This window comes from Arvicola amphibius, chromosome 11 (genome assembly GCF_903992535.2).
Source record: "Arvicola amphibius chromosome 11, mArvAmp1.2, whole genome shotgun sequence".
NCBI classification, from domain to species: Eukaryota; Metazoa; Chordata; class Mammalia; order Rodentia; family Cricetidae; genus Arvicola; species Arvicola amphibius.
Genome location: NC_052057.2, coordinates 36,284,165 through 36,300,781, shown reverse-complemented (window position 1 = coordinate 36,300,781; position 16,617 = coordinate 36,284,165). Strand labels below are relative to the sequence as shown.

The following is a 16,617-nucleotide window of genomic DNA, read 5'->3' as shown; positions in this document are numbered from 1 at the left end:
GGATTTAGGGCCTGTTCTGTGAGGCAGAACCCATACCTGGCATTGTTACTTTGACCAAGAGTCTGTGACTGGACAGATCATAAGCCCCAGAAGGGAACCTACCTACTACAATTCTGCTGGATGGACAGAGTCCTAAAATAACTTCTGACTTCTTGCTAGACCCACAAATCAGTGAGATGCTCAAACCTCACCAGAGAAGCTTCTTAGCAATTAGCACAGATACCCTTAACTGATCGGTGTGCAGAGAATAAGAGACTGCAGTGCTCGACCCTAAATGGGACATCTCTATCACAGCCCTTCTCTCCAGGCTCAGGGGGTTTCATAGCAGATGGCAAGAGCAGAAGAGTTAGAGATGGTGCGTGACCTCAAGGAAGCTATGTTCTCTGGACCTTATAGGGCAGCTGCACATCAACCATGACGGCTTGTACAAGGCCGGTGCAAGCTCAAGCCTGGCAAAATCCCAGCCTAGAAGTGGGGTCTGGGCATGAAAGGCATTAGAAGCTGTTGACCATCGATGGCTGTTATTAGGTTTCTTTGACGTGTGGTAGTTTGCCACACTCCATGGCAAGCCTCACACCTAGAAGCGGTTGGGTGCCATAAACTGCACTGTATCGATAAAACAAACAAACAAACAAACAAACAAACCACTGAGCCAACACCAAAACCAAAGGCAAAGTTGAGTGGGAAGGGGGGTGGGGTGGATGTGGAAGGAGTTGAGGGAGAGGAGTAAATATAATTGAAATACCTTGTACGAAATCCTCAGATAGTCAATAAAATATTATTTTAAAAATTACGAAACAAATATTTTAGGGCAGATTACCCAGAATTACTTTTAGACATGTTTTATTTGTGATATAATGAGAAACCCAGTTCAAGAAGTCAAGTAGATGCTGGATATAGATAGACACTTATTTATCAGAGAAGCTATTCTGGTGGGTACCCCTTAGGGGATGATGATAGTGTAGGCGCGGACTCTGTGCACACCTGGTGCTCCTAAGAAGAAGACATATTCCACCATCTTATATGCTCACAGCTAGTTAGGTACGTATAATTTTCAAAGTTGATGGTTTCAAAACAAAAGCCCAAACCCCTGGCTGATTATTAGAACCAAGTCCTTGGGTGGGGACTGTCCTAGCTGCACACTTTGGGCACTTCTAATGACATCAAGGACCAGTTCCTCCCCGAGATTAACTGTTTCCACCTTTGCCCACCACATTCCCTTCTACGGAGTATTTATGAGTTTCTTCTTTGGGGATTGACATTTTTATTTAGTAAAAACACCGCCTTAGGAATTAAAAAGTATTTATGGCTCTACATCATTCAAAGCACTCCTGTGGGAGTTTATTTGTAAATTAGAGTCTCCCATTTACCACCCACATCATATCAGGAAATGTACGTTCAAGGTTTCCACACGGTACCTAGTATGTTTATATTCTACTAACATGACATGGCATGTGTGATGTGCTTTTTTGCACATATGTGTAGACAGTTAGGTTGTGGCTTTGCATTTAATAAGGAGATGACGTTTATCTGAACATAAATAAAATGCCTCATCCCTGATCCCCAAACAGGGAGACTAAGACAGCATAATAGTTCAACTGTAGCTTTGGCCAGAAAGTTCCACTTCAGAGTGTCTGTGACTTGGGTAATTAACAGGTCTGTGGGGACAAGTGTAGCTATCAGCGTTTCTAATTAAGGACATTCATCATCTGGCTGAAAGATGGAATGGGCTGCATCCTGAGACGGTGGGGATTGTGTCTTAATGGAGGACAACATGAGTTTGCAAAACACGTGAACAACTCAAAGAATCAAACACCTTCTGCCACCTTCCTGGTGAAGACATGGTGACATTTCCATTTAGCAATGTTCACCACATTGCTTAGTGGAAGGGCAGGTCATTGGCTCACAAATGACTCTTCGGTAACAAGGCTAGGTGGTTTGTACAAACTTACCCATCTGAGGAGGGTTTTACTATTTCAGAAAGGCTGTGTTTTGTTGACACAACTCTCCCTGGTAGAGTTTCCTTTACTTATCAGAAATCAATTTCATAAAGCTTCCTTGTACATTTGAGTCTGACGTCACTTTGTTTACGTCCAAATAATATTTTTATTTCTAAAACACAAGTTTGGATTTAGCTAGGAGTTTAATAATTGATATTTTAATTAATACATTGGAATGTTTATTTAAAAATTCATTTCCTTTCATTTCTAATGAGGATTTGCATCATGTCTATTAGTAACATAAATATAACAATTAATATATTTAATTTTCTCTTTATATCACCTAGTCTTTAATATTAAAAATTCTTACTGCAGAGAATTTTATTTTCCGGAGATTTAAAACTGACAAAAATTTAACTTTAAAAAAAGGACTGAGTCAGACCTAGGATTTCCATTTCATGCCATAAGATTAAAACGTAGCAAAGCATCCTTCATTTCACTCTTCTCTGAGCTTTGAAGCTGGGGACACAAGGGTCTGAGAAGAGAAAAGACTGTTGCCAATGTCAAACAAAACTCACAGGTAAACACACACAGCAGATAGTGGCTTGACTGATGGACTCTGTGAGTCTGTACCTTGTTTCCATTGAGTCGTAGAGCAGGTGGACATCAGTTTGACCTGATGCTGTTTAAATTTATAAATTTTTATATTCCTTGTACAACGCACATGCGGTAAGATTTTGACTACTTTGACTGCACAGGCTACTGATGCACGTGTAGCCATTTGCAAAACATTGCTATTTCTTTCTGTTCCCTTTGTCTCTGTAGAATGCAGCTTGCACTGACAATTTTAAAACATGAACACATGTTAAGTAATAGCCACCTGTATATATTTGGTTTGCCAATGCAGGCTCACAGAATGAGTAACTGGTCATAACACAGTGTTTTACAAAACTAAAATAATGGAAAGTTGTTGGTCATCTTTAAAGCGAATTCCATTTGCTATGCTTTCTGGATCCAAGTGTAACTATAACCTGCAAACCATTGGAGGCATCATGATGCGATGAACTTAAGGCCATTTTCCGGGGCGATTCGATAGCTGTGAGACCAATAAGCCAGTCTCCAGGGACAGATGCAACATCTAGACTTATGGCATCCGACACACATGTCATCTCAGGGCTCAGCTCACGGAGGTCAGCACATTGCGTGATGGCTGTCAGGAACGAGAGCAGCTTCTCTGAGAAGCAACAGGACAGAGCAAAATTTTGCTCTGCCCTGGCCTTTCCCACTGGGGAAGAAGGTGTGTAACGGCGAGGGGCTTACTCAAAAGTTCAGTTTGTGTGCCGTGTAGACGCCAGGGATACGGTCTCATGTATTATACTTCTGTATGTTTTCTTGATGGACCCTTGTGTGAAGCATTGTCTTTTGAAAACCGTCCTTTAAACTCACTTAAACTTGATTTCGATGTGCCTGAGCCTCCGGTGCCTCCAGTCATAATGACGGCACAAATTTAATACATTCTCAAATTCAAGAACAGAAAATGTGAATCAGATGCCAGGTGTGGTGAGCTTTGGCTACATGTTGTCAAAATCTAGGAAGTCTTTTGTAAGTTTACCTACAAGTGTAAGTTTATGTGCATATGCATATATAGATAAATACATGCATATTTTTATATAATACATATAATTTTACAAATTGAACTCTGAAATTCGTTTATCTTCTGATTACTGATTGCAACTGGACTTTTGGATTATAATTGGTGTTCTAACTTCTAATTCAAGTGTCCTAGCTCTCATAATTACTGGCTTCTGAGATCTTGACTTCTGTTTGGTTTGTATATTGGGTCCCTTTCATCAGGTCACACTCCGCTGGGTGTGTCTCTCTATCCGCCTTTCCCCCCACCCCGACTGCGCCTGTTTCTGATAAATGAGTCCAGATGGGACGGGAGCATCTGGCTTTGTTACAGCACCATTATCGGGTTGTTGAGGCTACACTTTTCCTGGGATGCAGACTCCATTAGGCCTTCTGTGCATATGCAGTTGGAAATCTCTCAGCCTTTGACCTTTGTCCCCAGCCTTGCTCTCTGACCTCGACCTTAGGGTATAGCCCACCTTACAAACCATTGCTGCTGAGGAGTTCAGCTCACTGAGCCTCCATCCGCAAGGTCAGTCTGCAACGTTGACTTCCCCATGTAAAATGAAAGAAATTAAACAGACAGAACATGGGCTGTCATTGTGGACTTTTATAAAGACAAGGAAAAGTTTCTTTTGCCCCCACTCAGCTTCCACGTTGTGGGAATGCTGCTGGGGGTGAGAGTGGAGGGCAAATACGAGCCGTGGGGTGCCATGGCTTGACCTCAGGCTGATGAATGGGGGAAAAGACAGTTGAACGAATCCATAACCCCCTTTTGTTGTCTGTAGGCTGAATTTTTGTTCTTTAAAAAAGCCTAATTCTCTACAATTCAGAGAATCAGTAAAATTGAAAACAGCATCTGATTCGTGCAATATGCATTTAAATGAGGCTTGCCCACATTAAATAATCATAGATCTGATATTACAGTTTCAATAATAATATTGGGGCCGGAGAGCTGGGTTAGCTGGTAAGAATTCGGAACTGTAGTATTGGGGTGGAGGGTGACTCCGTGGTGTACTGCTTTTCCGGGGGGGGGGGCTAATTTGCATTCCCAGCACCCAAGTCAGGAGGCTCATAACGCTTGCAACTCTGGCTCAGGAGAATCTGATGTCCATTCTGTCCTCTGTGCACACACGCATACACACACCCACCCACACACACACTCCACAAAGTTAATACCCAGGTATACCGGCGCATAGATACACACACACACACATCATAAACATGCAGGCACATAGTCATACACATCACATATATACTGCATAAGAAAGTCACTACACACACACATCATAAACATGCAGGCACATAGTCATAAACATCACACATATACACACAGAGATACTAGATAAGACAGTCACTACACACACACACACACACACACACACACAAATTAAAAACCTTAAACAATCCCTGCTTTTCTCTCATCTGTTACTGAGTGAACAAAGGTTGAGAGGGTGGAAATACACACCTGGTTATATAGTGGTTTTTTTTAATCACTCTAAGAGGAGCCCTTGGCTTGGTACAGGGCCCCACATAGCTTTGGAATCATCTGTGGGACCACTTCTCAAGCCAGGACTGTCATCATCAACTCTGCTTGATGTCTCTTTGAAAACCGTCTGGTAAAAGAAGAGAGTTTGGGTTATGAGGACAGCGGCAATGAATGTGCAGAGTTTCCATTCTTTCTGTTCTTGACTAACTCAGAAAGCAGCAGCAGCAGCTGTAGACAAAGGAAGACCCCACTTGCACTGGGTGGTGACTGTGAGTCACCACTGTGGTAGGTTTCCATGCTGTGAACCGTCAGGATCTTGATAGGCTTAAAGATGTAACGGTCGTGTGTGGATTCTCCAGGTCATTTCTCAGAGACACCGTGACCTTTTCTCTGCACACACATGGGGCACATACATAAAGGTGAGCAAACACCCATGAGCATAAAATAAAAATAAGAAATAAGTCTGAAGGATAAGAAGAACAATGAGTAACAAGGAATACATTTAATCCTTTGTATTGTTTACTGCCCTTTTAGAGTAAGTTCTGTTTTTATTCTCCACTTAGCCAACAGAGTAAAGGAGTAGTAAAAGGAGTTGGGCCTTCCTGCATATCCCCGTCTGCTGCTGCGGGGACCCTGATCAGTTTTTATGTTCACACAGAAGCATGGATACGTTCTAGTGGACTACTTTTTAATGAAGTCAAGCAGAGAATCTTGGACATGAGTGGGACTGTCCACTTCCATGTCGTTAAACTGAATACAATGAAGTAGCCAAGAAATGCGGTCCAGACATTGGTCACAGACAGTGCTCCTCAAAAATATTTTAGCTTTAATACCTTCCTTGTGAGAATTTTCCACCTGAGCCAACACTGTTGAGTCAACACGCCTCATGAGCTGGAGCTGCCTTAGCATCTCCTGAGTTTGTTCCCTGAGCTTGGGGAGAGCACTGGCAGCTTTCACAGATTATCAAGCCTTGTGGCCCTTCCAGCTGCTGGCTCCACCTTTGGCTGAGTTCTGGGCAGACTTCCAGTCAGGGGCACAGACCCGTGTTTCCCAGCTTGACTCTGCTCCTCTCTAGGACCTAAGACTTTAGCTTTGCAAAAGTCTCTTGAGCTTTTCAACCTCTGTTTTGCTCACATGTAAAAAAGAGTTGCCAGTCGTATCTTTTCATAGGATCAGGGACAATCATGATGTCAGCTTTTTTTTTTTTTTTTGGTTTTTTGAGATAGGGTTTCTCTGCAGCTTTTTTAGAGCCTGTCCTGGAACTAGCTCTTGTAGACCAGGCTGGCCTCGAACTCACAGAGATCCGCCTGCCTCTGCCTCCCGAGTGCTGGGATTAAAGGCGTGCGCCACCACCGCCGGGCTTATGATGTCAGCTTTGTAAACACCTGCATACACACCAAAGGTCCCAGTAGAAGTGGTCTGTTTCAGATGTCGGTGTGTTCATGAGAATTTAATGCCATGCTTGCGGGACGCAGCCCGCCGCTCCTACTACACTGAGAGATGCTTCCTCGGGTGCCTTCACAACTATTTTTGTGTGGGGGACTTGCATAACACAACCTTTCTTCTCCCATTTACACTAAGCAACTATTCATAATACATGGTATAGTTTTAAAGATTGCACCGGATCATAGGTAGAATATAATGGGGCTCATTTTCTGCTCTGGTCTCTGACAGGTAGTGTTTCTGTGATCACGAATTTTAACACACGTTAGTATACATGAAGTGCCCAATGTAATATAAAATATTTTATCTAGAAGGACATAAGCACATGTTCAGTTTATCACATCAGTTCTCAACAAGCAGCCCAAACTCAGTGCGGTAAGTGTGTGGGCGGAGCCCTGCTTCTCTCCACTGTCTACCTTTTCTGCCTGTGACATGTAGTTTAGCTTCCTGTACAGGACACATGTATCAGCTCCCCAGGATCATCATGTGATTCTGTCGTCTGCTCAGTGTGGTTCCTACACGCCTGACCGTACAGCTGTTTGGTCCTGAGTCTTGAGCAGCCACAAACTTCCATCTGAAAGACATTTAAATTGTGTCAAAATAAAAATAAGTATCAGCAAATCACAAGGCGACTAGAGGAAAATAACACAGGAAGGCAGTGAACCTCAGCGTTACTCTGTGGCAACAAAGTTACTCCATAAAGCTTAGACCAGCAACCGAAAGTGTGGCTTTCATCTCAGAACACGACGGCGGGGTAAAGATGAAGACCATATGAGCATTCTATAGAGGAAGACGCTGTAGAAGCAACAAGTAACCTCACAAAGAGAAAAGGAGAGAGTCTGGCCTTGGCTGTGAATGGCATCTCCTTTGTTTTTATTTGGAAAATGGTTTTGAAAGCGCAACAAAAGGAGATGGCTTTCTCATCAGTTATGAGGGCAACCCCACAGCATCCTAACATTCTCCGTAAGATGAGTCTGCCGAATCTGAGCAGCACAGACTCGCCACGTGGAGCTTTGATTAAGGGTTCAATGATGACAACAGCTGAAGCAAAATTAGAACTTATCTCAAGCTTATATTAAACAGAAAGGATATGTAGAATGAATTATAAAGATTATGCTGGAATATAATCTGAAGATTTTTCTCCTCTTTTAAACAAGTATTGATTATACAGGAAAGGTACTAAATACTTGAAGAGGCTTACTGGGTGTTAGGGTAGTAGTAGTGATGGTCAGAGTCATCACGTAGTTTGTGGACCTACGCAGTCAGCGGCTGACTCTTCTGTTACGGCAGGCTGTTTCAAGTCTGGTTTGCACTATTTTAACGTAATCTCAGATGTGTTATGGGCAGTGTCTCTTCTAGGGTGCTCCCTGTATTGATTTGCTTGTACTTTTGAAATGGAACAAAAGCGTGCCAGTGTGTTTTTGTGGAGTCAGGAGGAGACAGTTCAGACCTGAGGTCAAATCACATGTCTTACTTACATGTTTAGAAATTTCGCTTTTATGTTTTATGATTTATCTCCCACAAGTCTGTCTACAGATAGGAGCAGTTAAATCTATGGGTGCAGCCATCTGCAAACACTAAGACTTTGTTTTTGCTTCTTCCCAGGATCCCCAGCCTTGACGGGAACAGGGACAATCAATGTTCTCGTAGATGATATCAATGACAATGTCCCCACGTTTGCCAGCAACATGCACTTCACTGCGATTCCCGAGGATGCCCCAACAGGGACAGATGTCCTGCTGGTAAATGCCTCGGATGCAGATGCTGCGGCAAACGCCGTCATCAGGTATGCGCTTGGAACTGTGTCAAGTAGTTTTGCACCAGATCTGGTCTTCAAACTAACACAAAATGATATCTAATTTCATAAGGAATTCCATATTAATACCCAATACTCTTCCTGTGGCCTATTGCCAAGCCACTATCCTGGAACTGAGAATTAGACAGTAACGTGATTGCTTCCTCTAAAGCTGAGCATATTAATCTCTGGTTTATCATTTGCCGTACCCAGCGATGATACCGCTGAGGTTCCTTCTGCTGTTTGTTGCTGACTCCCTGTCTTATGTTCTGTGTTCAGCGTGGTGGTGGGAGGTTCTGCACAATGCAGCTGCCTGGGGATACCCAGTGATGTTAAGCTGGCATGAATGTGGCATCACATGCAGGGGCTTGATGCGAATGGTTCCAGTTAGGCTCAGTTCTTCCCTTTCTCCTCTCACAGACCCATGGCTTGTCACCGTGCTCCTTAACAGGGTAGCTGACTTTTGATATAGGGACTCTGAGTTTCAAGAGCTTCAGATGAGATGTACTGACTGTAGTTAAGGTTAGGCCTAAAAGTGTCACTTATCACTTCCAGAATGTTCTATAATCAAAGCAGCTTCACTAATAGGATGAATATACCCCAGGCCTGAAGGGATGAACTTTGAAGCCTTGGGCCATTGATAACCAAGCAGTATCCCTTGCATTAATATTCATATTTTCTTCATTTAAAAGTTCCTTTATGTAAATCCTGGAGACATAGAGAACAGCAGCATGGAGATAAAGTTCAAGGAGATAAAGCGGTGGTGATGTGCAGCATTTGGCTAGCATAGCCCTCTTCTCTTTTTCCCAGCCTGCTCTAAATGGATAAGGACACAATTTCCCTATTTCCAGAGCTAACCCTTGAAGACAAGGTTTTGTAATTCCGTGTGGACTGTGTGATTAGGTGGATAAAAACACTGTGGGTCAGAAGACAGAATCCGGGGGGGGGGGCTGACAGTTGTTATAAAAGGATCACATACATATTAATATGGCGATGGCTTCATTAGTGATTTACTTTCATCACTGATTTCCCATGAACAAGGGCCTCTTGGGACACTGTTCTCTTCCTGCTGGAGGGATAAGGTGTGAGAAGCTCCGGATTCAGTTCCACTTCATAAACACTGAGTTGCTGGTCTGAGCATGTGTCAGCTAAGGCAAGACCTCTGCTTTCATTGAACTGTGACTTTTTCCAGGTAGTCGGTGAAGTGCAACACAATAAGATTGTCTCATATATGAAGTCACCTGAATTCAAAAAAAGACCCAATTAGGGCATATGATGGGTATACTCTAAAAGTTAAGAGTTGGACCCTGTAATGGTGGCCGTCTTAGTCCCTGTTTTTTACTATGACAGATACCTACTCGAAGGTCTTTACAAGAAGGAAGGGTTGATTCTGGCCACAGAGGCAGAGACTGTCGCCTGGGATCCCGGGGCCTGGGATGAAGGAGATCACACAGCTGTGAGAATGTGGGATAAAGACAGCTGCTCACTCCATGGTAGCCAGGAAAGGGAAAAAGCCAGGGCCAAGAGACACCCTTCCAATGCACACCCTAGTGACTCACTTCTTCCCAGCAGGCCCCTTGCCTAGAGCTTCAACCCCCAGCATTCGGTTCACACCTTATGCTTAAGTCAGAGCCTTCTTGATCTCTGAAGACGCCCCGTGCAGACTCCTCCAGAGGTATCCTTTCCCAGCCTCCGGTCTCCATGTCCAATCAGATCACACCATTAACCACCACTGGGTTAAAGCTATAAGAAACTATTTCAAAGGCAGGGGGCCTTGCTTTGGTATAGCACATGCAATGGTCAATGCTGGGAAGGACAGGATCATGATGTTAGCCAGGCCGCAGTCAGGAGGGGAGGGTGGCTCTGATGACTCCTGCTGCTGCACCCCGTGGAGGGGGATGATGCTGCATCACCGTGGAAGGGGAGAGAAGATGCAAATGAACATGGCCCCAAGTCCTTGTGGACATCAGAGGCCTCACCAGAAACTCAGCAGATGGCCTCTGTCGGGTGGTGTCCTTATGTTAGAAGGATCAGGCAGAGGGCTATGAACTTGATACATCTAAGAAGGACGCCATGCCAGGGTCAGACTGAAGAGGCTGGAGAGGAGGGGCAAAACATTTAAGGTAATCTAAGAGTATATCTATATCTGTCTCTATCTATCTAATCTATATCTATCTACATATCTATATCCATCTTTCTAATCTATATCTATCTATCCATCTACATATCTATACCCATCTTTCTATCTAATCTATATCTATCTATCTATCTATAGAGAGATATGCAGTATTCATTTCTTTGGCGGTGCCATGTTTGTGTTGATTATACTGCGCTATGTTTGAACTGTTGGTGCGACTCTGTGACTCCAGCTCCTCTGTGTCCATGACTCCCTGATGAGCATGCTCCACCTTGTGTTAATGTTCCCATTCAGGCCTCAGTGTTCTAGGTGTTCCTCACCTTTCTTGTGTTGCTTCTTGGCTTTGTGATTTAAAAAAAAAAAAAAACACGTGATGTTTCTCTGCTCTACTCATCCACACCCTGAGTCTAAGGCCGCTGCTCATCCTTACCCAATCTGTGGGTACTTTCTCATGTTACTGCTTCCTGTGACTCTGCTTTAAAGCTCCACTTTAGACTACAGTTACATCATACCTGACTACTGCAATAAACATCGTCTTCCCTGATTCCTGGTTCTGATCTGTTATACATACTACACTATAATATGCATGATGCGTTGAGAACTATGCCTATGTACGAGTTCTCTGTTCGACAGTAAGGCATGCAGACAGTCTAGCCATACGTCTTCTTGCTCAGTGTGGGATGTGGTGGGCAGCCTAGATCTACAGCCCAGAGGTCAACCAAAACGTCAAATTATTCACCATCTCCGCATAGATGCACCAGTCTAGTCTGCACAAATGAAGGAAGACATTCCAGGCAAAGACAGGGATTAGTACCAAAGCCGTGCAGGAGATAAAAATTGGGCTTCTGGGGAAGAAAGATTAGGGGGTCTGTGAATGGGTCTTGGAAAACTTCAGAAGAAGTTAAAACTTTCTGCTTCTAGAGAAGCAAGCAAAAGAGAACAAAAGCAACAAATCAAAATCAATAAACCAAAACAAAACAAGAGAAGTTTGAGGGCCACAGCATGCCTCACGACAATTGGGACAATTCTATTCTACTGTAGGAAGCAATTCCAAGGAGATAGAAGCTCAGTCAGAGATGAAATGGACTGTTGCCAGAAATGAAGTTTAGGCATCTGTTGGCTCAGCTGCATCAAAGACAACTCCTTTCCCACCATCTCTCAGCTTGCTGTTTGCTATCGCTATTGCCCAGTCTCGAGATTCTAAGCACCCAGTAAATGGCCTCGGCATCTCCCAGGTTTATTGTGCTAATCCCCAAAGATCACATCATTTTCTGCCCCAAGGGAGAGGATCAGGACTTTCCCAAGCCACAGAGCCACGCTCCCATCCCACTGTGGCTCATGCCAAAGCTGAGCACACTGTCGCCCAAAGACCAAATCTGGCTCACTATTGCTTTTGTAGCCTGACCTCTGAACCCAATCACGCTCATCAGGAAACACCCTCTCTGTTGTGTCTTATACAAGTCCCAACAGAAATCTTGTAGTCAACGGTATTGAAAAACGGAGCCAGAATCTTCATGGAAAGGGTTGCCTGACACTCTCTCTTTCTTTCTCCTTTTGACAGCAATATTCTGTTATCAGTCAATATAGAACTTTTTGAGGAGGCTTGCTCTTCCTCACTGCCATCAGCAGTGTTCCGTCTCCTCCACACACCTAGTCTTACAGACGAAGAGAAAATGTGAGAAGGCAAAAGAGCTTTAAATGATATTAGTGTTATAATTTGCCCAAGTGAACTGTGTTTTAGATTCTAACAATAATTGTGTTCACATAGACTCAGCTTAGGGTCTTACGACCCCAGTATATCCCAGGGAGAGGCAAGGACTGCCAGAAGAATCCATTGGGGTCAGATTTTAAATGAGAATGGTTTCAGGTTGTGTAGATGATTGAAAATCACGATTTCTTATTCACAAATCAGAAAACAGATATCCAGATTTCTTGTTCTGTATTAAACTAGATCCATGATGAGCCAAATACAACAGTGGTAAACCCTGGCCAATAATTTGTTTTGGCTTTAGGAACCAGATACAGTCCTTCCTTCCTTCCTTCCTTCCTTCCTTCCTTCCTTCCTTCCTTCCTTCCTTCCTTCCTCCCTCCCTCCCTCCCTCCCTCCCTTCCTCCCTCCCTCCCTCCCTGCCTGCCTCCTTCTTTTCTCTCTCCTTTCCTCCCTCCCTCCTTTCCTCCCTCTCTCTCTCCCTTCCTTCCTTCCTTCCTTCCTTCCTTCCTCCCTCCCTGCTCCCTCCACCTCTCTCTCCCCCTTTCCCTTTCTTTCCTTCTTTTCTTCCTTCTTCTCTCCCTCTCTTTCTTCCTCACTCCCTCCCTCCCTCCCTTCCTCCCCTCCTTTCTTCTTTCTTGTCTTCTCTTTTTCTCTCTTTCTGATATGGTCTCACTAGGCAATTCTAGCAAGACTGAAACTTGATATATACTTCAGACTTTCCTCAAGCTCACAGATATATCCATCTGGCTCTACCTCCAAGAACTTGAATCTAAGGCATGCACCACCTTGCCTAGCCCCAGGTATGGCATTTCTTAACTTTCACTCTATAACCTCACTTGAGTTTTTCCATCTTAATATCATGATATGATGGGCATAGAGCATGTTAAAACTACCAAGGTCATAGCTCTCATCTAGATCATCTATTTGTAGCTCGAGAACTTCTTTGTACATAGATTTTCCCATAGTTTTAGTTGCTTCATCTATAAAAAGTCTAAGGCTAAAACTAAATGCTTAGAATTATTTCACATTTCAAGGAAAAAATATGGAAATTTCTTCAAGCATATAACACAGTAAGATGTTGATAACATGTTGGAAATGTTTAAGGAACAGCATAGACATTCAGCTATTAAAAGAACACCAGTAAACGGTTCAATGACATCATGAATGTACAACTGTCTCTGAGGGGCCCAGAAGCCCAAGAGTATGTGTGGTGTTGAGAACCCAACTGAGCCTCGAAGAAGAGAGGCGTGAAAATCCTGGCCCAGGCTTTCCACGGCAGTCTTTTTATAGACAGGCTGGTGCTGCTTCTCCCTCTTCCCAGCTTGGATGCATAAATTAGCAAGTAATGGGTGTTACACCATACTACATCTTTAAAATAAACTTTTCATGCATTTCAGAATTTAATAAAGCTCTCAACAGGAATCATATTAATATCGTAAATTTTTATTAAAAATTTAAACATATTGCCTATTTTTTAACAATGATCAAGTTGGTTTTATCTTACAAATTCACTGAAAGTTCAACATGCATAAATCATCAAGTGTTATAAATTACATAAATAGACTCAAGGATAGATGAGTCACATGGTCAACTCACTGAGCACAGAAGAGACTTTTTATTTATTTACTTAATTTTTAATTAAGGATTTTTTCATACAATCTTTTTTCATTTTACATAACTATCCTGTTCCCACTCCCTTCCCTCCTCCCACTCCACGTTTCCATCCACCCCACCCATGCCATTGCATCCTCAGAGAGGGTAAGGTTTCCCATGGGGAGTCACAAATTCTGACACTTCACTTCTTACAAGACCAAGGCCCTCCCCCTATATTTAGGCTGGGAAAGCTATCCCTCCAAAGAAAATGTGCATCAAGTTGCCAGTTCAAACACCAGGGATAAATCCTGATCCCACTGCCAGTGATCCCCACAGACTGCCCAAGTCTCACAACTGTCCCCTACATTCATGAAATGGGTGGAACTAGAAAAAAATTATCCTGAGTGAGGTAGCCCAGACCCAGATAGACAAACATGGTATGTACTCACTCCTAAGTGGCTATTAGATATAAAGCAAAGGACAACCAGCCTTATAGTCCAGGATCCCTGAGAGGCTGGACAGCAAGGAGATCCCTAAGAGAGATATACATGGAACCCACTGGGAAGGGGAAACATATAAGACCTCTTGAGAATACTGGGAGTTTGTGTGTGTGTCGGAGGGAACAAAGGGTGGAAGGGGAGGGAGAGGGGAGAAGGGGAGGGAGGAGGAGAACATGAGGGACCAGGATGCTCTAGAAGGGGGAAGGATGGCAAGGGAGAGAAAGTCAAGAGATGTCTTGATTGAGGGAGCAATTAAGGAACAAGAGAGAAGCATGGCACTAGGAAAATTTTCAGGAATCCACAAGTATGACCCCAGCTAAGAGTATATTAACTATTTTTAAACAGTTCTACAGGCAATACTATGTTTGATGGCATGGAATAAGTAACCTATGTCTTAAAATAGATGCTTCCTTTATCCTTTAGTTAAACTCGCAGCAGCTGGGACATTATCTGCCTTTCAACCTTTGCTTCTTATTCTTCACCATGTAGAAAACATCAAAATTCAGTGTCTTTCATTTTTGTTGCTCATACTTTTTAATGGATTTTATGGGAGGAAATAGTTGGTTGAATCTTGATCCTTATTGCTGTCAAACTGTTGAAGAATGTTCATAGCAGAACCAATCACTTATTTTCCTATTAATTACTGGAAATGTCTATAACCACTGATAGTTTTCAGAGTAGGCATCACTTGCTTCTAGGATCCAGTTCCCCAGAGAATCTCAGAAAGGCAAGTTCATTTGAGTATTTCACAAGCCTTGGCTTGATAACTTAGAATTTTGTCTATAAACCTCATTTTTACTTAAAGAAAAAAGTTGTTAACTATAAAGGGGGTGGTATCACTGTACTTTACTACTAGGTTCTTCAACCCTAAGAAATAGAATTTATTTTTATTCTGATTTAGGCTTAGTTCAGGCATATATGTATGCCAAAAATGTTGAAAGCCTTGAACAATATCAATTACTTTTTTCATCCTTAAGTTATTTCTCAACCAAACACCTCTCTATTATATTTCCCATTCTGTTGTATAGCACCTCTATATTTTTATATAGCACCTCTCTATATTTGTAAATATGAACTCTGAAGTACATCATATCCATAAAATAGTATAGAAACGCTGGCCTTTGCTTTCGGCTGTGGGCATGTTATAGACTATGCACCTTGCTGTTGTGGTGTGAGCAATTCTTGCTCTGCAGTTTCTAGTAAGGCATCATCTATTGCGTTGCTCACATGGTCAAACCAAGGCACACATCTGACTCCAAGATGGGTATCTTGTATAAAGAAGAAAGCCTTTTGAAGACGTCTACTTCTGATCTGTAGCCTATGTGTTCACCTTGTGCTGGGGACCTTCAAGTCAGACTGCTTCTCTGACTGTCATTCTGGACTCCACGTCAGACACAAAATCATGAACAGACACAGAGAGCCAGTCTCCTCTTCAGAGAAAATGGAGAAGCTGCGCTCAGTGAAAACTCCAGGGAAGTAGCTGATCCGTCCAGAATGAGCAGCAAACTGTTCAGGAAAATATCATCCTTCCCTGACAGGGACGCAGTGAGGTCATCTGAGGAACGAGGCAACATGGAGGCATCAATGTCTCTACGGGAAAACAGCCCTCTGCTGTGCTGTGTAGCCAACACGTTACACATCTAGTGTTTTGTCTTTAAAGAATAATCTCCCCAAGTACTACAGATAGAGAATAGAAATGCTTTTAAAGGTGTTTAAAAATCTCCACTGGTGATTCTGGCCACCAACCCCAGTATTACAACAAGGCAGAGGTTGCCAGTTCCTAGTGTATCTGTTTGAATGGCAACTGTGTTCTAGGCTTATTTTCTGGTCTTGCGTTGATCTGATCTGAGGGTTCAGAGACTCCTAAGGACCTTAAAGGGCTCTTGTGGTCATTGAACATTTTAGAATAATGATTGTTTACGTGACAGTAAACTAATTCCAAGTAACTATTTTCTGTCTGGAATTTCTCATTGCTGTGTGTTTAAACTTTTTTTGTGAAATCTCTACATTTTTGTCTGTTTTTTAACTTATTCATAGAAAGCAGGTTGCCATGGCATCATAGCTGAGTGTGACCCAACCTCTCCTTGCTCTTTGCCTCAGTTATAGCCTCATCGGCGGAAACTCACAGTTCACCATCAACCCATCCACGGGACAGATCATCACCAGTGCACTGCTGGACAGAGAAACCAAAGATAATTACACTTTGGTCGTGGTTGCCAGTGATGCTGGGTCTCCAGAGTCTCTCTCCAGTTCTACTAGTGTGCTTGTGACAGTGACTGATGTCAATGACAACCCACCCCGGTTCCAACATCACCCGTATGTCACACACATCCCATCTCCTACTCTTCCAGGTAATTCAATAGTAAGGTCACCCAGGTGT

General features: G+C 43.0%; 1 protein-coding gene across 1 annotated transcript in view; it reads left to right on the top strand.

The window, feature by feature from the left end:
* Positions 1-16,617, top strand: part of Fat4 (FAT atypical cadherin 4) — a 132,181-nt gene that overhangs the window by 78,133 nt on the left and 37,431 nt on the right. Inside the window, exons 7-8 of the mRNA XM_038348047.1 lie at positions 8,107-8,287; positions 16,338-16,588. Of these exons, the coding sequence (XP_038203975.1) occupies positions 8,107-8,287; positions 16,338-16,588 (432 nt within the window). The remainder of the gene's footprint in view (positions 1-8,106; positions 8,288-16,337; positions 16,589-16,617) is intronic.